Source organism: Paramormyrops kingsleyae, chromosome 25 (genome assembly GCF_048594095.1).
Source record: "Paramormyrops kingsleyae isolate MSU_618 chromosome 25, PKINGS_0.4, whole genome shotgun sequence".
Taxonomy (NCBI): Eukaryota; Metazoa; Chordata; class Actinopteri; order Osteoglossiformes; family Mormyridae; genus Paramormyrops; species Paramormyrops kingsleyae.
This window is the reverse complement of record NC_132821.1, coordinates 28,609,198-28,633,009: the sequence shown is the minus strand read 5'-3', so window position 1 is coordinate 28,633,009 and position 23,812 is coordinate 28,609,198. Positions and strand designations below refer to the sequence as shown.

The 23,812-nt window shown below is 41.8% G+C and overlaps 2 protein-coding genes and 1 long non-coding RNA gene across 9 annotated transcripts; 2 read left to right on the top strand and 1 right to left on the bottom strand.

The window, feature by feature from the left end:
- Positions 1-1,569: 1,569 nt before the first annotated feature.
- Positions 1,570-8,834, top strand: LOC140583008 (polymeric immunoglobulin receptor-like). 2 transcript variants are annotated; one of them, XM_072707579.1, is made up of 4 exons: positions 1,570-1,690; positions 4,965-5,288; positions 6,944-7,241; positions 8,096-8,834. In XM_072707579.1, exons 1-4 carry the CDS (start codon positions 1,645-1,647, stop codon positions 8,262-8,264), a joined length of 837 nt encoding a protein of 278 aa, XP_072563680.1. In that variant the 5' UTR covers positions 1,570-1,644; the 3' UTR covers positions 8,265-8,834. The 2 variants fall into 2 exon arrangements, with proteins under 2 accessions (XP_072563680.1, XP_072563681.1); XM_072707580.1 differs by having other exon boundaries at positions 7,411-8,834.
- On the bottom strand, positions 1,668-4,206 carry LOC140583009 (uncharacterized). Its single transcript, XR_011985799.1, has 4 exons — positions 3,995-4,206; positions 3,817-3,863; positions 2,572-2,641; positions 1,668-1,954 (listed from the first exon to the last, which is right to left on the bottom strand). It is a non-coding gene; the product is annotated as an uncharacterized lncRNA (long non-coding RNA).
- A 2,760-nt stretch (positions 8,835-11,594) lies between the features above and the next one.
- Positions 11,595-23,252, top strand: LOC111853157 (polymeric immunoglobulin receptor-like). 6 transcript variants are annotated; one of them, XM_072707277.1, is made up of 9 exons: positions 11,595-12,864; positions 13,064-13,239; positions 15,524-15,847; positions 16,994-17,291; positions 17,741-17,841; positions 18,305-18,351; positions 18,771-18,830; positions 19,154-19,231; positions 19,393-23,252. In XM_072707277.1, the coding sequence occupies exons 2-9, from the start codon at positions 13,194-13,196 to the stop codon at positions 19,477-19,479; spliced, it is 1,041 nt and encodes a 346-aa protein (XP_072563378.1). In that variant the 5' UTR covers positions 11,595-12,864; positions 13,064-13,193; the 3' UTR covers positions 19,480-23,252. The 6 variants fall into 6 exon arrangements, with proteins under 6 accessions (XP_072563378.1, XP_072563383.1, XP_072563379.1 ...); XM_072707282.1 differs by having other exon boundaries at positions 11,598-12,864; positions 19,137-19,231; XM_072707278.1 differs by having other exon boundaries at positions 11,600-12,864; positions 19,157-19,231.
- The last annotated feature ends 560 nt before the right edge of the window (positions 23,253-23,812 follow it).

Below are 23,812 nucleotides of genomic sequence, written 5' to 3'. Positions count from 1 at the left end.
GGCTGCAGGCATCTTCCAGTGGGGAAAAGGTCACTATATAGCTGTACCAGATTACTCTCCAGATACACAGAAGTAGTCAATCTGCCGACTCTCACAACTGCTACCACTGTGGAGAGGTTGAAAGTCAGCTTTGCCAGGATTGGCGTTCCTGAAATACCAGTGACAGATAACGTGCTGCAGTTTGCATCTCCTGAGTTTAAATAATTCTGTCAGTTTTATGATTCTGAGCATGTAACATGTAGCCCCAGCTACCCCCAGAGCAGCGGAGAGAGCTGTCAGAACAGTCAAACTGATTCTGAGCATGTAACATGTAGCCGCAGCTACCCCCAGAGCAGCGGAGAGAGCTGTCAGAACAGTCAAACTGATTCTGAGCATGTAACATGTAGCCGCAGCTACCCCCAGAGCAGCAGTGAGAGCTGTCAGAACAGTCAAACTGATTCTGAGCATGTAACATGTAGCCGCAGCTACCCCCAGAGCAGCAGTGAGAGCTGTCAGAACAGTCAAACTGATTCTGAGCATGTAACATGTAGCCCCAGCTACCCCCAGAGCAGCAGTGAGAGCTGTCAGAACAGTCAAACTGATTCTGAGCATGTAACATGTAGCCGCAGCTACCCCCAGAGCAGCAGTGAGAGCTGTCAGAACAGTCAAACTGATTCTGAGCAAGAAAAAAGCTCAGCTTACTGCTCTAACAGAACCATCCCAGCCCAACCCCAACGTGATGGTGACCAGATTGGGGATAATCTCCTGTCCACCAGAAAGACTAGACTGGCCAAACAAACTATGTTTAATATAGTTAGACCTGCTGTGAAGAAATGGTCAGAATACAGTCTTTCAGCAAAGTCTGAAGGTTCAGGCAGTCAGCCCTGTCCTTCAGCTTTGAGAAGGAAAATATGGCTGCTCATGTTTACAGAAAAGTAACAATGCTGTTCATGTTTACAGAAAAGGCACAATCCCATTACAATATTGTTTTGATACATTACCAGCAAGGTAAGATTCAAAAGCAGAGTAAAGAAATACTGTATGTTATCTGACTAAAACGGGGAAATGCAGTAGAATCATGTCAGGACACTAGAGGGCACTAAAGTATTGGGGAATAGAATAGACAGCGATAGAAAGGAGAGTAAATAAAAGAATGTAAATGTTTGAGTTCACGAAAAGCGTACCTGTCATCTTTGAATGTGGTAAATTCCAAGATTCACGCCAGAACATTCTACACGGCTCAGATAATTTACGATGGAAAACCATTAGTTCGCAGTTCGGCTCGGGTACGGCTCAGTTTCTGGTGGCATTGGAAAAGTGCCATATTAAGCCTCTTGTTTCCTACTGATATACAGAGAATAGAAGAACCTATTATCTATATATCTATCTATCTAACTAATTATACTAATGAAAAACACTAAACATACACCTCATGAAGTTTTCTTTATTCATGCTTTCGATATTTATTGATAGTTTATGTTCTGCAGTATAATAATAACGAAATGACTTGCTGAAGCGCTAAACATTCAGCTCTGTGGTTTTGTCACTTCCTGTGCCCACTCTGTGTCTGCTCTTTGTTAAAACAGATACGAGAGAGACAGTGAAGGTCCAGAGGATGAGGAAGTGAGGGTCAGTCTCCACAGGTCTGGGCTCAGTGACACACGTATGGATCCTCTGATGCTCCTGTTTCTCCTCATTGCTGGGCTCACAGGTGAGTGTCACTCATTACAGTGGAACTGAGTAGAGATCTCTCTCCTGCTCCTCCACACACTGTCAGATACAGTTTGCAGAAAAAAAGTCAATAATGTAGATCTGCTGCTATGTGAGAAGCAATTGGAAAATGTGAATAAATGTAAAAAGAATCATAGACGGCTGCTTCGAGTTACAATAACTTTGTAGCGAAACTGCTAATACTTATTGAATTCCTCCAGACAGCACAACATTTGGTAGAATTAAAGTGTTTGAAAACCATTTCCTGAAAAGTGAAAACTGAGATAAAAGAACATGATCGATCGAAGCTGTGCGCACTCCGCCTTAGATCAGATTTACTACGCTGCATGGCTTATGATACTATAAGAATAATATCGGGGGCTCTCAAGTTTCATCAGAAGTTTGTGAAATTACATCAGTTAGGGGCGGAGCATGTGTGTCATCACACTCATCTGATCTCGCTCCTCCACTTCCACATTGTCTGCACTCCGTCGCTTTGAGTTACAATACATTTCTCTTGAAAATGTCTTATATATTTTGAATTCTCACAGATGTTGCAAAGTTTTTTATAGAAACCATAAAGAAGAAAATGCTTCTTCATGAATTTATCATTACTTAATTATCATTTCTGGTGAAGTGTTTCAGAACAATTTCCTTACAAATGACAATTAAGATATAATCAAAACAATATGTATCAGTTTACTGATATAAGTATAATAACCAAATATACTGTGTGACGCTCAAAGGAAAACTGTCTGTCAGTGTTCAATCAGTACAAAGTCTTTGTGCATATAAAAGTATCCTTGTTTCTTCTACCCTTCGATTATATGTGACGCCAACAAATGTTTTAAAGTGATAAGACATAATTAAAATATAATGTACCAGGTGTCTGATGTCTGATTTGAGGTCCTGCTTTTCCTCTCAGACCCTAGAACCAGAGCTGGATTAAGGCCTCTGCAGGCCCCCAGTGTCAGTACACTAAGCCCCCCCCCCATAGCCTGATACTGTATCGGTCGCTAATTCCTGACTGTTAACAGCTGCATGTGTGATATCTATGCTACCACCACATTTCACATTGTCATTGATTTGATGTTTGAAACATGTGCTTATTTCTGGGACATTTGTAAGCAATTCAGGGCCTCTTGCTTCTTGGTCCTTTTTCTTTTGGATGCCCCACTGGGCTCTCGGGTTCTAGCAGGATCCGTTTTGACTCCGCAAATCCCACCGATCACCCACAACATTATTTTCTGTAAGCAAGTGGTTGTGAGCATCTGCCGATATTTGATAGTGTGGCGATATGGTCAATAAATGTCTATTATTCTTGTTTGTTAACTGTTCTTCATTCTTTTCACCTCCCCAAGGGGGAAAGGTAAAATGCCAGACTACGCCAGCCTGGGAATTTCAGGACTTCATTGCAAGGACACCTAGTCAGGGCTAAGGGCCAGACAGAGCTAGGAATGGTTCATCAGGGCGTAATGGCTCTGAAGGAAAATAACCAAACAAAAATCACCCCAGTCACTCGTGCCAGTATCACACTGTTGTGAAGGTAGCCACAACCCAGAGACCACACAGCACACATAGAAAGCCAGCACCCAGTACCCCAGCACTACCTCTGCCAATTCCCAGTGTTGAAAAGGGATAATGAAGAAACAAATTAAAATGACAGGCAGCTCAACACAACCAATACAGAAACTTACACTAACAACCACGAAAAAAAATCAACTTAGTTGGCTAATTAACCAAACACAAAAAAACACTCCGCTATGATGGTCAAGCGGCAGAAAGAAGTAAATCAAATAAAATAATAAACACAAATACTGTTGAAAGGAAATAATAACTGAAGATAAATTCAAGCATGAAAACCAAACTGGACTTAATGGACATATGTTTAAAACAACCAGTGCCAACAAAACAAAACAACGATTTATAACACAGGCAACGTGCAATGAAAGAACGCAAAGGAGCAAAAGACACAAGCAGCCACATAGCACAAAACAAATTAATAAAAAACAAAACAGGAACAACCAACAAATCGAACAAATACACAAAAGGAAAATATATATAACCAAAGTAAAATAAGACAAAAAACATAAGCGGGTCCAACAGAACAGCAGTGGTCCTACGTACAGTGTCACCACAGTCTGCTTGCAGCCGTTAAATATTCCAGACGCCATCTATTATACCGAGGAGTAAATAAAGGTCATATACTACAGCCAATGAAGAGAGCAAAAAAACTTCATAAGACGAACATATTGAGCAGGCAACACCCACAATCACATGTGAGCGAGGAAAGAAAACAGCATACCGGTGTCACACTAGGAGAGAAACCGTCCTGCTACGATCGAAGCTGTGCGCACTCCGCCTTAGATCAGATTTACTACGCTGCATGGCTATTACAAAAAAACAAACAAACAATGATGGAACATAGCGCAAAAAACACGAGACAGCTACTACTGCTACCTCACTCACGCTAGTGCTAACGAGTCGGAGGAAGTGGGAGAACCCGGAAGTAGGCAGTGTCGAAGCCGGTGTTATGCCGAAAAAGGCATCCCTGCCTTAGAATGCATGCCGGTGTTCCGACGAGTTGAGCTTTTAAGGGTTTTTTGGGGGTCAGGGTTTTTTTAGGGGTTAGGGTTAGGGTTTTACAGGTTTTTTGGGGGTTAGGGTTAGAGTTTTACGGGTTTTTTGGGGCTATTGATTAGCACTACGTACGGTAGCCTTACTCGACAAAGTAGCTCAACTCGTTTCAGATCAGCGACCAATCAGTCATTTAGAGACAGGCATGCATTCTACGGCAGGGATGCCTTTTTCGGCATAACACCTGTAAGCCAAGGAATGCCCTAAATGGCACCTAAGCCGTATATAGGGTGCCCTCGTATGGATGACTGGTAAACATGCTAAACACGCAGCACATCCCCCTGTGTAATAAAAGGTTCTCCACCTGCTATAATAGGCTGATTATTGCACTCAGATTGTCCATATGGTAGATCCAGCCATACCTAGAACACACTCCCAGACTCAGATTCCCGATCCCACATCCCGCTGTAGCCCTTCCCAAGATCCGACACCCGCTTTGTTTTCCTGTGACTTTCCCCTGTTCTCATGGCAAAATGACAGTCTTGTTATTTTACCTCGTCTCTGTTCCCTTACGCTCATCTCTCTGTGTCATGACCCTTGGTCCATTTGTCATACAAACTGATAATACAGTAGGCCTATATTAATTAGAGATACTGTGAGGCTGAAAATGTGAATTCAGTTGGTTGTTGTCCCCACAGGTGCTGACAGTGTGTCCTCAGTGAGACGGGTGACTGTACAGAGTGGAGGATCTGTCACCATCCCATGTTTATATGAAGACAGACATAAAGACCATGTGAAATACTGGTGTAGAGGGATTGACTGGCGGTCATGTACTACGATAGTACGCACTGACTCTCCACAGAAGAAGGATGACGTGTCAATCAGAGATGACCCTGACCAGCGAGTCTTCACTGTGACCATGAACAATCTGAAAATTGAGAACGATGATATCTACTGGTGTAGTGTGGAGATCAGTGGAGATTTTGATGATGGTGTTTCGGTTAACCTGTCAGTCAGTGATGGTAAGATGTCTGTACTGCAGACTGTAGCCAATGAGACACACAGTATGTAACATGTCACTCAGTCAGAAAGCAGGGACATTAACACAAACGTAGAAGGAAAAAATCTTTCAGAAAATATTGCATTTCAAAATATTATTTATTTAGAACAGATGCCAAATTTTACTTTTGTTCCATAGTAAATCTGAGGGGCAACTTAAATAGGCTGCTTCATGGGTATTAATATGATTAATATGTCAAGATATTAGGGGTGGGAATTATATCGATATTTGTTTGCTAATTTTATGTGTACTCAATTTTTAAACACATTTCGCATTAGTCCGTTTCGGGTCTACATTTAATGTAAAGACACGGGCTGTAACGGTAGGCCTACACTATTCGTCGTGTACGCATGCCTTTCTGTTACAGCATTTTCAGTTTGCAACACGCAATGGAACGAATTAATACATTTCTTGACACGGGAGACACCTAAATTCAGAAGTACATGCTCCACGTGGAAAACATTATGCTAAATGTGTCTGTGAGCTGGTTATGGCTGGTGCTGTACAGCTCAGAGACCCTCAGACATCGCTGAAATCTGCAGTTTGGCAATATTTTGCCTTCGCAATAAATTATGACAAAATGAGAGACTGTGGTTGTTAAGATTGTCTGTCGGCTCTGTTAAACCGAACTCGGGTATTTTTTTGCAAACTCATCCAACATGCTAACTCATTTGAGACGACATCATCCGAGTGTGAGATTCTGGCAGGAAATTCAGACCGGGCTAAAAAAATGACTAATGCTACGTTCACACTACATGATTATAGCCCCAATTTTCTGCTGGCCGTAAGTTTTTACCGATGGCCAACAAAAGCCCCAGACCGGAGACACATCTGTGTTCGCTTGGCGCTGGCAAACCGGCGACCGATCGCTGTTAGTGCACAGACGTGACTGGACGGAGTCGCCGGTGCGTTGCAGATGCCCGTCAGATACCTACAGTACTGTATCAGGCTAAATGTCTGCACCTGTCACAACTCCGATTCCTGTAGGTGTGGGAAGTGTAACCCTGGTTTCTTGATGAGTGGGTAGCGTGTGCCAGTCTCCCTCTCGGGCTGTGGGTAGTAAGCGGGCTACAGTTTCTCTAACGATTACGTTTAATAATCACCAACACGGCAGCACAACACCTTCCAACTTCTTTCCCCAGCCGCTCTTCACCGTTCCCCTCTAAACCCGTCCCCCTGTGTACCAGGGCAGATAGGAACTAATAAAACGGATAACCAAGGGAACATACTGAACCTAAATATAACACATGTAAATATATAACCGAAATAATAAAGTGCTGTAACTGATTATAAATAAAATAAAATAAATTAATATTAAATCTGATCATTCAACATAACATTGTAATGTAAAATAAATATACATTAACCTCAATAAAATTACTGCAAAGCATAATAATAATATAACATAAATCAGTGACATACACTTAATTAAAATAATCCAAAAAAATAATGTGCACAGTAAATACGGTTACAGTAGTACTAAAAGTACCCTTACTAGAAATGCCCTTTTGTTTGGTAAACGTTACTATAATCACAAGTAACTGTCTCATATACATGAATAATTTAACCCTGTGTATATATAACAGTGTTTCCATTGTTTATAATCTGTGTGTTCAGGTTCCCCAGAGCTGTCAGTGGACAAACAGGAGGTGAATGCTTTGGAGGGAGACAGTATCGGTGTTCAGTGTCGCTATGGAGACCGTAGCAGTGAGATGAAATGGTGCAAGATCGGGGGCTCCTGTGTATCAGGGAACTCTGGGAGATTGGATGGGAGGCCTGTTGAGATCAGGGATGACAAAGTAAATAAAGTCTTCAGTGTGACAATGTGGGGACTGGAGAGGAAGGACACAGGCTGGTATTGGTGTAATGATGGATACCAGCAGATCCCAGTTCACATTACTGTCAATCAGCCAAGGTAAGCATTCTGCTGCATTTTCCGTTTGCGATGCAGCTGTAGAATTTGCCTGATCACACAGTAATGGAAAGTTTACATTATGTTTATAAGAATGAGGATGTTGTATTTTTCCCATCCATTCATACATCCATTATCTGCCACTTGTCCGGGGTTCGGGTCGCTGGGGTAGCAGCTTCAGGAGAGATACCCAGACCTCCCTCTCCCCAGCTACCTCTACCAGCTCCTCGGGGAGGACGCCGAGGCGTTCCCAGGCCAGTCGAGAGATATAATCCCTCCAGCGAGTCCTGGGTCTGCCCCGGGGCCTACTCCCTGCTGGTTGGCGCCTTGCATGGCAGCCTTCGCCACCGGTGTATGAATGTGAGTGTGGATGGGTGAGTGTGAGGCATGTATTGTAAAGCGCTTTGAGTACTCGTAGGAGTAGATAAGCGCTATATAAATGCAGTCCATTTACCATCCAGTGTGAGCCCCTACCTTGTGCCCTCTGCTGCCATGGATAGACTGCAGGCTCCTCCTGACAATGTTCTGGATAAATATTTGGAAGATGGATGGATGGATTTTACAACATCATACAACATGGGATGTATTCATCATAAGGAAACTGGCAGTTAAAATTCTTTAGCTATTTTACTGCTCTTTGTTAGTGTCTCCTGTTGCTCACATGCAGCCTGTGTAATAGTACAGATGTGGCTGTACTGTGCTGTTATAAAGCATGTAAGACTTTAATGTTCAAACCCACCATCTTATTCAGCCCTTTGGTCCAGCTGCCTCTGTATGTAGGACTGGGCTTATTGGTGCTGCTGATGATCATTTTGGTTATAATTCAGTCAGAGTAGATTCACTGCATTATTCTTCAGGTCTAACAGGTGGGAGCAGGTTCTGGATGCAGTACTGAAAGCTGGGACTGGTGTGTTTTATCTGAGTTGCACCATCATCGCCCTTCAGCTGCACTGGAGCTCCTGCAGAAAGAGGGGATCCAATCAGAGAGAAGAAGAGGGAGGGGCCAATACAAACCACGGGTCTTAGGAAATTCTGATTAGATCTACAAGCTTGTCAATCCTGTTAAAATGACTAACATGCACCCTCTGTTAGTGCAAATAAATGGACAAACCCAAGGCTGTATCAGTAGGGTTATGCTGTGCTTGTATGAAATGTGTTTTTATATTTCAGATACGTTTCAGTTTATGCTGTAGTCATTGTTTTTGTGCTTGAATCTCCCTGGGTCAGAGGCAGCTGGGAGGGGGGGTGACCTTTATGGGGCAGAATGAGTCAGACAAGATGTAAAATAAATGGTTATGCTAACTGCAGTGAGGCCTCTGTCACGCGGCCCTACTCACTTTGTCCAGTCACACCATGAGAGCCAGTTAAACACAGAGCAGCTGCTCTGCAGTGCAGAATTATCTGCTGGGAACCTGTATAACCAGTGATTTGTACCTCTGCTGGCCTCCTCTTCACAAGCTCTTTGCTGCCACCTGCTGGTTAGAGCTCCCCTCTGTCATATTCCGTTCAGATTTCACTTTACAATCTTATCACTGTAGTATAAATATTTAATAATGGTTTATTGTTTTGTGAAAATAAAATTTAATATTATTGCAATATTAGTTTATTAGTCCTGAAATATATATTCTATGGATGCTGGCCATTATTTATTTCGATCTAATATATGACTAATTAATCGATGGTTAACTATGTATTTTGTATTTTTCTGTAGTTGCTAATTATTAAAAAGAATTTTTCAAAATTAAAGTAAACAGTATTTGGATTCCAAGTCACTCCTCTCCAGGAGAGCCCACCAATCAGTGACCGTCTCAGAGTGTGATGTAACACAAAACCAGGACCGCCCACATTTTACTCCGCAGTAAAACAAATAAACCAACCAGGAAATAAACAGTAGCCCATGCATAACAAATAAAGGAGAAAATGGGATACATGTATAAAGGAAAAAGAAATATATCACATACATATTGGTTAATGTCAAATGATAATCCATGGGTGATCAGTTGGTTTCTGGTTTAACACTCATTACATGACAATAGAATTGGATTTGCCAGATTGTCCATTGGTGTGTGTGTGTGTGTGTATCTTTAACTTTTGGGGACACTTCTTCAGGTCCCCATTTAAATAGGTAGACCAACTTGCGTGTGTGTGCGTGCGTGTGTGTGTGTGTGTGTGTGTGTGTGTGTGTGCGTGTGTGTGTGTGTGTGTGTGTGTATCTGTGTGTGTGTGTACCCATCCTGCAATGGCTCGGTGCCCCATCCTGAGATATTCCCTGTGTCCATAGCTTACAGAATAGGCTCCGGAGCCCCGAAACACTGGGTGGGTACAGAAAATGGATGGATGGATGGATGGATCTGTAAATTCCAATTTCATTTTCATTAGCTGATTTAACTATACCCATCTTATTCTGGTAGTGATGCTCTCTGAAGTCTCCTCAGGCAGGGATGGAAAGGATTTCTGTGGGTTATAGACAGGTTACATGAGCAGTTTTGATCTAACAACCAAAAGGCTTTGGACAATCACACTCCCCTAAACTTTCTATTTACGCTTATGTGGGGATCTACGAGACCCCAATAAGGCCGTAATTGTGGATGCGTTTCCATTCCTACCCATGGAGGAGCTGCTGTTCACACTTAGCAGTCTTATCTGTGGCTTAGCTGTCTTTTCCTCAACTGACGTAGCCAGTGCTTAACGACAGGTACCTTTTCAAGAAGATTCTAGAGATCTCAACGCTTTCATCGTCCGTGATAGACTCTTCCAGCTTCGCCGTGTCAGTTATGGGCTTGACTCGGCTCATTCAGCCTTTCAGCGAACCTGCCAGCTGTACAGTACCATTTAGATGACATCATAGTTCATGCCCCTGACGTCACAATCAGGATCATCAAAATCAAAAAAACTTTATTGACCCCCAGAGGGAAATTATTTGGTTGCAGTTGCTCAACGACCAGTTAAAGGAGAAAATGGAAAGCAAAGTAAAGTATAAAGTTAGGTCTATTACTAGTAGAAGAAGTTGAATAAACAATAAAAAACAATAAAAAAAACAATAGACCAATAAGTGTAGTAAATTACCCCATGTGCAGTAGCATAGCTAAAAATAAATTACAGCTATACATGTATGTGTCCTTCAAAGATCGTAGTGATGAGATACCACTTATGCCAACAACACAAAAAGTATATTATGAGCTGCATTAAATGCTGTGTAAAGCATACTACACACTATATTATACACAGTAGGGTATTATACACTATGCTATACACAGTGCAGAGCATATTATACACTCAGATGCGCAAATGGAAAATTATGTACAGGTTGGGTAAAAAACTAAGACTGTACAATGTATATTATCCACCATCCTATATGACGTGCAAATGGTATTGATATAAATAACAGGAACAGGATCTGTACCGGGTATAATTCAGTGTTCAGCAGGAAGGAGAGGAGCTGTAATGTCCGACGGCCACTGGGAGGAAGGATCTCCGGTGTTCAGTAGCACAGCCCAAAAACTGCATGTCTCACAGCTCCTTTGGCTTTTATGCGTTTTCGTAAGAACCTAAGCACTTCCCGAATGTAGATTTGTGCAGATAATGTGTGCAGTCGTGCTGTTCTTTTAGTTACGAGACAGCGGTCAGTGATATTACTGTTCAATCGAATTATTTGCTGGCGTTATGTTTTTACTGTATTAAAACCATTAAATTGCAATGCGTGACCGAACTCTAAATAATTTAAGACAACACTACATTGCACAATAACGGGGTGCAAGCACGTTTTAAGATGTAAGAATATACTGCTATATTCTGCCTTGGAAGGTAATATCAGAAGCGAAAAGGTGTTTATTGGACATATCTGCTAAATTATCAGATTTATGGCAATCTGTGTCCCTGTATAACGACAGAATGTGTATATAACTTACCACGCAGGTTAAGCTACGCCTATTCCTAAGCGGTACCTTCTAAGGCCACTTAAAATTAATAAATTGTTTTACATGGCCGCCCGCCTCAATTTTTTGGTGCCGCCTCAATTTTTTTTATATTTTATATTTTTCAAAAAATCCTTTTTTTTCACCTCAAAAACTGTGGGTGAAAAATCTTGAATGTCAGCCTAGGATTTTTCAATTTGACGCTTCTCGGAAAATGGTTTTTATCGTTTGTCAGATTGTGTGTGGGCCCACGGTATTAAAATCTATATCAATATACCGAGTAATATTACCCTTCGCGAGCTGTTTGAGAACTTTTCTAGTTTTAGTAGCCTATATCTCTGTTGCCGTTCGTCTTTTCGCTAAAAATATAAAATATAAAATCCCCAACTCACCAATATTTTAGAAGTTTGAGTCATGTAAAACAATTTATTAATTTTAAGTCGCCTAATGTAAAATTAAACTCGGAATAACATTCGGAATATCCCACGCTGTATTTAAGAGTGACTCGAATGTGACTGGAGTCGCAAACTCGAGTCTCCGTCTCTGCCAAAGGGTGGGAGATGTTGTCCATGATGGAAAGGAATTTTGACAATGTCCTCCTCTCTGCCACTATCTGGAATGAGTCCAACTCCATTCCCACGACAGCTCCGGCTTTTTTTTATATATAACTTTATTGAGTCTGTTGGCCTTAGGTTCATTCCCCAGCAGACCACTGTATAGTACATGGTGCTGCTACTACAGAATCCTAAAACATCTTCAGCATAGTGCCACAGATGTTAACGGACCGAAGCTTCCGCTGGAGAAACAATCTGCTCTAGGCCTTCTTGTAAATGGCAGCAGGTTTTAGTCCGGTCCAGTTTACAGTCCATGTGGACACCCAGGTATTTGTAGCAGGAGTACCAGATCTCCTAAAGTCCACCACCAGCTCCATTGTTTTGCTGATGTTGAGCTGTAGGTGGTTCAGCTCACACCAGCGCACAAAGCTGTCCACCGCCTCCTGGTCCTCTGAGACGTCGTCCCCCTTAAAACACCCCAACGCTACAAAGCCGCCTGAAAACCTCTGCAGCTGACAGGACTCTGAGTTGTGTTTAAAGTCTGAGGTGTACAGGGCCAAGAGAAAATGGGAGAGAACCGTCCCTTGTGAAGCTCCTCTGTTGCTCTGATACCAGAAAGCATGGAGGGAGAACCAGGGAAGGAGGCAGGAACAGCACAGATATTCCAAAGCTAAGTGACTCCTGGACAAACCGTTCTGGCACAAGGACGACGTAACATGACCTATAATTATGCATGTTTATGAATGGACCTTAGTTCAGTGTTTACTATGCTTCACTTTGTTCTGTGTTACTCTGCTTTTGTTCATTATGATGATTGCAAAATGTATCTCCCAGTAACAGAACTGGAAGTTTCATCACAGGGCTTATGATATTCAATGTGGTCATGACTGTGTCTGTGGGTGTGTCTCAATACCAAAAACACAAAGATCGTATTTGATCTTGGCAAGAGCGTTTTTGCAAAGTTGCCTCCCAAGACTGAATATGGGTCGCAATGAATCATGGGATTGTTCTCGTTAGTGAGGATGCAACTGATGCATGCTTGGTATTTGGGGCAGGGCGAGAACGACATCCAGGGATCTTTACCATCCTCCCTACATCTGTTCTTGAGTATCAGAACTGCACTTCTGCGGTCGAAACTACAATAAAACAGGGAAGTCTGTAAGGCAATGGAAATATCCAAGTATTTCTTATTATCAATAACACACTATAAATACATTAGCTCCAGTTTGCATAATGCATGCTGAAATGTGTATTTTATTGATAACGGGCTCTATGCATTTGTTCATTATGCTCTGCAGAATATTAATAATAGACTGACTTGCTGGAGCTTTGTGGTTTTGTCACTTCCTGTTTAAAGTGCACGCCCACCCCCACCTTCACCCTGCCTGCTGTGTGTGAGAACAGATACGAGAGAGACAGTGAAGGTCCAGAGGATGAGGAAGTGAGGGTCAGTCTCCACAGGTCTGGGCTCAGTGACACACACACGTATGGATCCTCTGATGCTCCTGTTTCTCCTCATTGCTGGGCTCACAGGTGAGTGTCACTCATTACAGTGGAACTGAGTAGAGATCTCTCTCCTGCTCCTCCACACACTGTCAGGTACAGTTTGCTGTAAAAATAGTCAATAATGTAGATCTGCTGCTGTATGGCAAGAACATTTGTAGATGATTGATTCCAGTTGCAGTAAATTCATCTTGGAAATTGCTATTGATTTTAGAATTGTTGCAAATGTTGCAACATTTTCTAGAATTCGAAAAGAAAAAAATTCCCCATTAATTTATCGTTACTTAACATTCATTTGTCTGTTTTTTGTCTTTCGATGTCTTTGAAAACTATTTCCTGAAAACTGAAAATCAAGACTTAAACAAAATAGCATGTCTGAGTTTACTGATCTTGTAAGTATAATATCCAAATATCCTGTGTGGTACTCAAAGGAAAACTCTCCGTTAGTGTTCAAGCGTAAAATTTCTTCACATAAAAATCTCCTTGTTTCTTGCACCCTTGGCTTCCTGTGAGGCCTGTGATTGGTCTTACTGGGGTCATTTCAGCAGCACAGCTGGTATGTAAGCAGACAGCCGGGATGACATCACTCATTTCTGTGTGCAGTCAGAGGGTCTAAACACCCAGCTTCATGTGCGACTGGAGCAGGTCTGTGTTTATCAGGGGACAAGATCAGCCTCAGAGGTTAAGACTAGACCTGGTTGTCTTTCACTTTGAAGCTGGTTGTGAGAGCTATTGTTCCTTTAGTCAGTGGCGTACAGGAAGTCGATGACGCCCCCCTGCAGCTACAAGTCAGGGCCCCTCCCACGATTATGACATCATAGCCCTGTTTGGTGTTGCAGCCTTTGTGATAATCATGGACCAATGTGCAACAGTTCTGTTAGAGATGTTTATATTCATCATATCCACATAAAAATGGATTTTAATTTTTGTCTCAACGTATTGTACATAATTTATATGATAAAAATTTTCCCATTGGGGGAGGGGGGGCAACTCTAGCAGCAAGAACCAAAATAAAATTAATTAATTAATAATAAAAAATTACCATAATATTACACAGTTGAGAAAAATTTACGGTGAAAATTTTGATGTTTGAAGTTTGAAGCGTTTTCTGCTTGCAACCACATCTCATCGACAAAGACTGCAGAAGGCATGGAATTCGTCTTTCCTGCTGCTCGACATGAACATGCCTTCTTTGGATCATTCTGTATTGTAGGAGGTTTTTCGTTTAGACATTTTAACATCCAGTGCAAATAAAATACCCTGGATGGGGAGATGAACTTATTAAAGTAAACTGCAAATCGGTTGGCCAGGCTTTGTTAGCCAATGAAATGAAACATCACTGAGTCAATACCAGGTCTTTTTATAAAGTCACTAAACTTAATGCCTGAGATGTTTGTTGACCGTCGCTGATGTAATGGCAATTGGAGTATGTTTTCACCAGAAACTTTGTGATTAGTAATACAATCATTTAAATTTATCATAGTGTGGGAATTTAATAGTTTATTCGGTAAATAGCTGTATGTTATTAATACATTGTTTTAAATGCTGGGGATGCATTTCAGGGGCTGGGGGCGTCACCAGTATGCCACTGCCTGTAATTGGTAGAGACTGGGAGCAGCGTGGTGACCTCACATCTTGAGGCTGAGGGGTTTGATATCTGGCCCAGCTCTCTGTGTGGAGTTTGCATGCTCTCCCTCCCAAACCAAAAGACATGTGGTTCAGGTGAATTGGTGCCCCTAAAGATGCCTGTAGTGGCTGTGTGTGGGTGTTTGCCCTGTGACAGACTGGCATCCTGTCCTGGCTGTTCCCCTGCCTTGTGCCCTGTGATAGACTGGCATCCTGTCCTGGCTGTTCCCCTGCCTTGTGCCCTGTGCTGCCTCAGATCAGCATCACACTCCCTGTACTGTACTGACCCTGTACTGCATAAGCATGTGAAGATGGACAGCTGATATCCCTCAATATTAAAGGGGGTGACGACCCCATTCATTCACCTCACCTGTGCCTTATTACCACTGATTGAAGGTCCTGCTTTTCCTCTCAGACCCTAGAACACACTCCCAGACTCAGATTCCCGATCCCTCATCCCGCTGTAGCCCTTCCCAACATCCGACTCCCGCTTTGTTTTACTGTGACTTTCCCTTGTTCTCATGGCAAAATGACAGTCTTGTTATTTGACCTCGTCACTGTTCCCTTACGCCCATCTCTCTGTGCCATGAGCCTTGGTCCATCTGTCATACAAACTGATAATACAGTATATTAATTAGAGATACTGTGAGGCCGAAAATGTGAATTCAATTGGTTGTTGTCCCCACAGGTGCTGACAGTCTGTCCTCAGTGAGATGGGTGACTGTACAGAGTGGAGGATCTGTCACCATCCCATGTTTATATGAAGACAGATATAAAAATCATGTGAAAAACTGGTGCAAAGGGGATTATGGACAGTCATGTACCTCCATAGTACGGACTGACTCTCCACAGAAGAAGGGTGACATGTCAATCAGAGATGATCCTGAGCAGCGAGTCTTCACTGTGACCATGAACAATCTGAGAACTGGGGACTCTGGTCACTACTGGTGTAGTGTGGAGAATAGTGGAGATTTAGATGTTGGTGCTTGGGTTACACTGTCAATCACTGACGGTAAGATGTCTGTACTGCAGACTGTAGCCAATGAAACCTACAGTATGAAAGATGTCAGTTAGTCAGAAAGGATGGACATTAACACAAACACAAATGGTAAAAAAATATTATATCTGAATATGTTATTTCTATAGAACAGGATCAAAATTTATCTTTTGCTTAATTAGATATATCTTACCTTTGGAAGTAGAAATTTCAGACTGACAAAAATAATTCAGAATAGACACCCTGTAACCGGAGATGAAGTCTCGTACATGAGGAGGTCCCTGAGACAGCCAGCAGACAGACCACCTCCCTCTATCACATCAGTCTCCTATGTACAAGTTTCTTTAGTTCCTCCTCATCTCTCAACCTTCTGCTTCCCTGTTATTAATGCCATCATTTCTCAAACATAACTGACACCATTGTCTGTTAACTGAATTAATGTAAGTGCTTTTTTATATTTCACACCGAATATGTGTGAATAAACAAGATCTTCATTCCCCTGCAAGCTGCTTACAGCCCCTGGGTCTCTGTATCCTCTCAGATCCAGCTCCTCCTCACAGACTCTCCTGGTTTTTCCCATTTTCACGCAGGTTCCAAATTCCTGCTGCATCAGCCCGACCTTTATGACTAATCGTGCGAGTAGATCACTCAATAGGTAGAAGATTACATGAAAGATAAAGGAGTAATTACTGAATAAAATCACGTGTTAAATGTGTGACTGAATATTATTCCCCACCCAAGCAGCAGCTGTGTCTCACTGCTTTTCACTAATTACATGTTTCCTGTTTCTCCCATTTCTGGGAACATCTACAACGCTCTTTACCCTCAGCATCTTACTGGCTCAGCTTCCCCCCCAGTTTGCTGCTCAAGCTGGGACATTCAGAAACACTGAGACAAATAAGCCAAGGCTTGACTACTATCCCAGCATGCACCTCTACTCCAGGCCTCCTTTCCTGTTTCCAGCTTTTTCTACCACAAACCAGGGAGAAGAATCGGTGACAGTTTAAATCGGCCACTTCAGGGTTTAAATGTGATGCAATTAAATGTGCTTTTGTTGGACAAACATTAATATAAATACATAGTAACTGTCTCATATATATGACTATTTTAACCCTGTGTATATATAACAGTGTTTCCGTTTTTTATAATCTGTGTGTTCAGGTTCCCCAGAGTTGTTAGTGGACAAACAGGAGGTGACTGGTGTGGAGGGAGACAGTGTCAGTGTTCAGTGTCGCTATGGAGACCGTAGCAGTGAGATGAAGTGGTGTAAGATCGGGGGCTCCTGTGTATCAGGGGATTCTGGGAGTTTGGATGGGAGGCCTGTGGAGATCAGGGATGACAGAGTAAATAAAGTCTTCAGTGTGACAATGTGGGGACTGGAAAGGAAGGACACAGGCTGGTATTGGTGTGATGATGGAGACCAGCAGATCCCAGTTCATATTACTGTCAGTCAGCCAAGGTAAGCATTCTGCTGCATTTGCAGTTTGTGACGGTCCAGCTATCAGCATTTACCTGATCAGACAGTAATGGAAAATTTCCATTATGTTTGTGAGAATAAGGATATTGTTTTTCCCCCCTTTTTAAAATGATAATATACTTGAGATGGCATCACATCCAGTGTGAGCCCCTACCTTGTGCCCTCTGCTGACATGCATAGACTGCAGGCTCCTCCTGACAATGTTCTGGATAAATATTTGGAAGATGGATGGATGGATTTTACAACATCATACAACATGGGATGTATTCATCATAAGGAAACTGACAGTTAAAATTCTTTAGCTATTTTACTGCTCTTTGTTAGTGTCTCCTGTTCCTCACATGCAGCCTGTGTAATAGTACAGATGTGGCTGTACTGTGCTGTTATAAAGCATGTAAGACTTTAATGTTCAAACCCACCATCTTATTCAGCCCTTTGGTCCAGCTGCCTCTGTATGTAGGACTGGGCTTATTGGTGCTGCTGTTGATCATCATCTTCATCATCATGACATGGAAAGTGCTGGACAAACACAGTGAGTATCTGCTGATGCAGACGGTGTATAAGTGACCTGACTGTCTGACCAGTGCTGCGTGTCCCTCTGCACTCCTGTAAGCAGCAGCTAAACCTTCATGCTTTTATCCTTTTCCAAAGACGGCTGGACAGGGGCTCAGGCAGCAGGGTTCAGACACACGGGTTTATGCAGTGAAATTAAAACAGAATGTTGTCTTGTCCCCTTTGAGAACACAGACTAAACATAGTGCAGAACTACAAACTGCTATGGAGCAAACAGGAAATCAAACCTCTACTTCCTCCATTAACCTGCAGGTTTTCCTCTGACCCACTGAGTTTGTGTCCAACCAGCTGAGCTGAGTTAGTTATTCTAACCTGGGCTTCATTAACTGGTTTAACCTGTATGCACAGACTGGTAATCAGGTGTCATGGAAGTACGAAATTTCACCTGAATATTCAGATATATAATTTTTTTTTCCATGTAGAGAAAAAATTGGCCCGGAACCAGAATCCAGGATGGTCAGAATTCAAAGTAAGTTCATATTTAATAAGGGGAGATTCTGCAGTTTTTAAAGAAAGCAAAGAACAGAAATGTTTTATACCCTCACTAACTCATTAGGATTTTTTATCTCTGCATTTCGTCCAACAAAAAGATGCCATTAAACTGATGTCAGGTGTGATAGATTCAATGCTGAGGTTTGACTCTTGTTTTAGTTGAAACACGGAGCTGGAATGTAAATACAATTAATGTTATCAGTTTGTGAAGAAACTTTATTTTGTGTATTGCATTTCACAATGAGGTCAAATGCTTTCTAAATGCAAGTAAAAGAGGACATTGGATAATATCTGTAAAGGCACAAATCATTAACAGCTACACAGGATTATCAACAAATTCACAACAGTGACAACAGGTGGTTCTGAGGAGATGCATGGTCATAATGTGTCTCTCAGTCCTCCTTAGAGCCTGATGCTGATGTGATCTACAGCTCCATTGACCTGCCAGTTCCAGAGGTAAGATGATGTCATGTAAATCACTGTTCAGTACAGGCATCAGACGAATAACACAATGAGAGACTAAGGTCAAATAATGTTCTTACTGGGCAGGTAGAGCTACAGCTCTGATCTGTCAGATCCATGTGCATCATGCTAAGATGTCAGACTTAACATGATACCCATGGTGTGTCACAGGGATTTAGTTATTCTCACATTTGTTTTCACCTACTGAGCATTAGAGGAGTTTTCGAGAGAGAGAGAGGTTTAGGATATTATGGGCTTGTGGTTCCTGCACAATGGTTGGTCTTGTACCTCCATCCTAAGGGACTAAATACTCTCAGCAGATGTCCTCTACTTCTTCTGCTGCAACACCAGCCAACAATGAGGTCTACAGCTTAATCACCCTGAAACACAGTGAGGTGAGTTACCTTAGACACTGTATCTGTGTGGCCAATTTCCTGTTCCTGTAGCAGTAACATTAACACACCACACGCCCTGAAACGCTAAGAGGCGTCGTGCCTCAGATGCCAAAATGAACTGAGGAATCAGGTGTTAATGCATATATGTTCTTTTCCAGTAGGGGGCAGCAACATGGAGATGCTCCTCTACATGTGGGGACCTACTGCTCAGGATGAGATCTGTGAGGGACAGTCAGATACTCCAGTGATGGGGAGGGATAATCACCAGAGAGGAGCATCTTACTGTGATGTACGCTGTATTTAAATGGCATGAGCCACTCTCACATTTTATACATTATATAAATAATATACAATACAGTCGTCCCTCGCCATATCGCGCTTCGACTTTCGCGGCTTCACTCTATCGCGGTTTTTTTAAATACATTTATTCATTAAAAAGTTGATAGACAGTGAAAATGATACAGCGCGCGCTCGGTTGTCCGAGTCAATTATACACATCTGTATTACAATTCAAATTACTGTACGTATGGACTGTAGGCCTATGTATTCGAGCACCCCCGCAAATCCTTCAACGTCAGGTGCAGCCGAATAATAAAGAAATAAAGAATCCTACTTCACGAAAAAATTAATTTAACGCGGTAGAGTCTGGAACGGATTAACCGCGATAAACAAGGGATTCTGTATTCTGAGAAGATATTTGCCAGTAGGGCTGGACTGGGACCGAAAAATGGCCCTGGCATTTTTTCGTCATGGCGGCCCACTACGATTATTTATACGATATGCGAAAGCACATGACATACCACAGGATATATGTGCACGTTGTGTGATTTCAAAAAATAAAATAAAGCGCAGCAGCTTACATGGAAGAGAGTAACCATGTTAAAAAATTTATATGCTCTTTCACTACTCAGGGATTCATCTTGGGAGAGATGGCCACAGTGTCACAATTCCCACCTATGTATTATACTGTATTTTGAGTTTGTTGTAGGGATTTTACAGGTTTTAAAAAATAATAATAATAATTTAAATTACACAATACACCCACCATAATAAGAATGCATAACAAAAATGAGAGATATATAAAATCGCAAGTTAGTCTTGAATTACGTATGATGTATTCTAGCCATCAAGAGCTTGGGAGAAAATTGCATCAGTTTAATTTTGTGTGTATTTAATATATGTGAGCGGCCTCTACGATCCAGCGGAGGGTCCCGGGTCGGCCCACCGGGCACTGCCCGCTACGCCAGATGGCCAGTCCAGCCCTGTTTGCCAGTGTCTGTTTATAAGTGTACAGTATATATGTCAAATAATATAGGAACGCAACCGAATGCATTTTCCTTGCCTGACCTGCTGATACCGATCCTGGCCAATTACAATTTTCTTAGTTTAACAATGATAACAGGGTAACACTCCTTTAATGAACTTATTTTCAAATACAATGGCTCCACAACTGTCAAATTAAATTGGTTGTTCCAAATGTTTCTGGGGAAGGATCTCCACTGTCTTACACACTGTGAATTTAATGTCTTTGTCCCACATTAGAATGAATCTCCAAACAACAGCCATGTTTCCCATAAGTGATTTAACTATCATGTCATGTGACATAGTTGAGGGAGGAAGGGTGAGGGGTGGGAGGCACGACTGAGGATGGAAACTGAGCTGGGGGCAGAGGTGAGCGAATGACCGAAATGTCATATCGCGATACGTCTGGTTATAATCACCATCCACGATATAGGTCACGATTTTTTTTAGAATGTATGTAGTAATGTTAATTAACCACTTAACCAGCAAGTCTGTCCTTACAAGAAACATTGCTTGTAACATTATAAGCGCAAGGCAGGAAACAACCCAGGATGGGACAAGAAGTAACGTTAGTTCGTAAATTTCTTGATCGGCTCATATAATCGTCCATATTTACACTGATTGGCTGATTGCCGGTCAGCGCCAATCAGGGTGAAAATCGACCCTTTTGGGTCACTAGCCGATTGATCGGTGCATCCTTACATTGTACATATACATTGATTTATATTTTGCACTCGATTTGTTTAAACATATCAGTGATTAAGTACATAAAGAAGACATTAGGCTACCTATTAAGCCTTTCAGTACAATAAAGAAAAAAATGATTTTGTCCCGATAAAATGATCCCCCAAAGAGCCGTCAATATCAAACCAAAACAATAGACCTGTGTTTCATTTTAACTGTCATTCATCACTGTATGTTAATTAAAAATAACACAATCCTCAGAGATGAAAAGGAGTTTCTAACAATTACATCCAGAGTTTCAAAAAGCTGGTCTTCTCAAAAATGAAGAACTCTGAAAGTTAACATGAACAGAAAATCTTTATTTTGTTGAACTACTGGACATTTAGCCTTTTGTGATTCATTTAGCTTTTCTGTGATTCAAAATATATGTTCAAAATATCCACAATGTATTTGTGAAAAAAAAATTATATTTGTTTATTATTTATTTTTTATTTGTTGTGTATAATCTGAAGGTAACATTAGAAGTGAAAAGACAGCACATTTTAAATAAGCCTTTTTCTCACAGCAAGTCTAACATCAGATATCAGAAAAAGTCACCTCTTTGCCAGCTCTGACCTATACATCCCAGTAATGAATTCTTTCCAGGATTATAATTTATGTTTATGTTAAATCGGCTGAAGTCTTTTTGATTGCCGTATTACTGCTTCTTCCTGAAATTCACAAAATCTGAAATCAGGAAGCATGACCTTCCTGCTGAAGCTGATTGGTACACCCCAGTTATGAAATCCTTACAGAATTACAAAATCTTATTTACGCTAAGTCACCTGACGTCTTTTTGACTGCTGGGTCACTGCTTTTTCCTGGAATTCCTGGGTCACAAAATCCGACATACTTTTGTGTTCATGTATTCTTTGGAATTGTTAGGACAGCTTAACAGTTATCCTAAGGTTAGGAGAGCTTATTTAAGATTTTAGTAAGGTGTGGTTGTGTTAAATAAAAAATGAAAATGACAATAACTGTCTTTTGTCAATTCAGTTGTACTTCTATAATCGTTGTAGCATATATTTCACAAGCTTTTTATTCTACAGGATCTACAAGCAAGTCAATGCATTTAGTTGGTAGTTTCTGTTACAGTGGAGCATGCTGGAAAGACAGACGATCGACAGTGTGGCTAACCAAAACAGGGGTTTTATTAGGAGACCGAAAAAAACAAAAAAACAGGATGGGTCTGAACACAGGCAGGTAGAAAACAAGACTTAAAGCAAGGAGCAACACAGGATGTAACACAGCAGCACAGGAACTAACACGGCACATACGTCTAATCAGGTGCAAACAAAAGAACAACCATAAAATCCTGAAACATGAGAAATTGAATGGGCAGTGCCATCTACTGGCCAAACAAGGAAATGACAGGACAGGGCAAGGACTGATCCTAACAGTTTCAGAGTTCTTAGCTTCCGTAAATGCATTGTGGCAATAATACAGCAATTCATTAACATTGAAAAGAAAATGTACTTTTGAATAAGTTTTTTTTTAATCAAGTACTCCAGTACTTTAACTGAAGTAAAAATTTGACAGAATAACTTTACTCATTTGTAGAGTAATATTTGACCAGAAGTATCTATACTTTGACTAAAGTAATGCAGTTGTGTACTTTGTCCATTTCTGGTTCTTCATCAACTGTTTATCAAAATTTCTCATTTTCTTATTTTAATTTTTAATGACAATATCTTGGTAGGCTTCTCTCATTAATATTACCCAGTGAGGGTTGAGTGAAGCCTGCTGGTTCTGGTTTTAATTTTATAATGTGCTTATGCTCTTCACTGCCCTCTGCTGGAGCAACTGTGGAGTTAAAAGCTGCCCCGTTACATTTTGTTTTGTTTCAGTATAAAAGCTTTTAGATTTTTTTCACAGTATTTTTTTTCTCACAGAATGTTAGGCTTTTCCTTATTGATAAGTGGCATATTATTTAAAACACAGACCCCAAACTGTGAGACTCATCATACATAATGTTAATAAAGATGCTTTACATTAATCCTGCAGGCCTCAGTGGTGTCTCAGTGTGTAACAGGGATGCCTTACACTGTCAGGGGTTTGGGTCTGAATTCAAGTCCTGTCAGCAGCCACACCACCTGTGGTTCAGCCGGATAATCCATCTGAAAATAAGTAGGTTTGGACCCGGCCAGTTGTTGGATCAGAGACCAAGTAGGAAAGCTGGGTTGGTGCTGGAAGAGATCTTGGTGTGGCTAACAGGGGAGCTGGTCATGTGGTCTGTGCGGATCGCAGTGACGGGGACACTGTGGCCAACAGGGGAGCTGGTCATGTGGTCTGTGCGGATCGCAGTGACGGGGACACTGTGGCCAACAGGGGAGCTGGTCATGTGGTCTGTGCGGATCGCAGTGACGGGGACACTGTGGCCAACAGGGGAGCTGGTCATGTGGTCTGTGCGGATCCCAGTGCCCCAGCGCAGTGACGGGGACACTGTGGCCAACAGGGGAGCTGGTCATGTGGTCTGTGCGGATCGCAGTGACAGGGACACTGTGGCCAACAGGGGAGCTGGTCATGTGGTCTGTGTGGATCGTAGTGCCCCAGCGC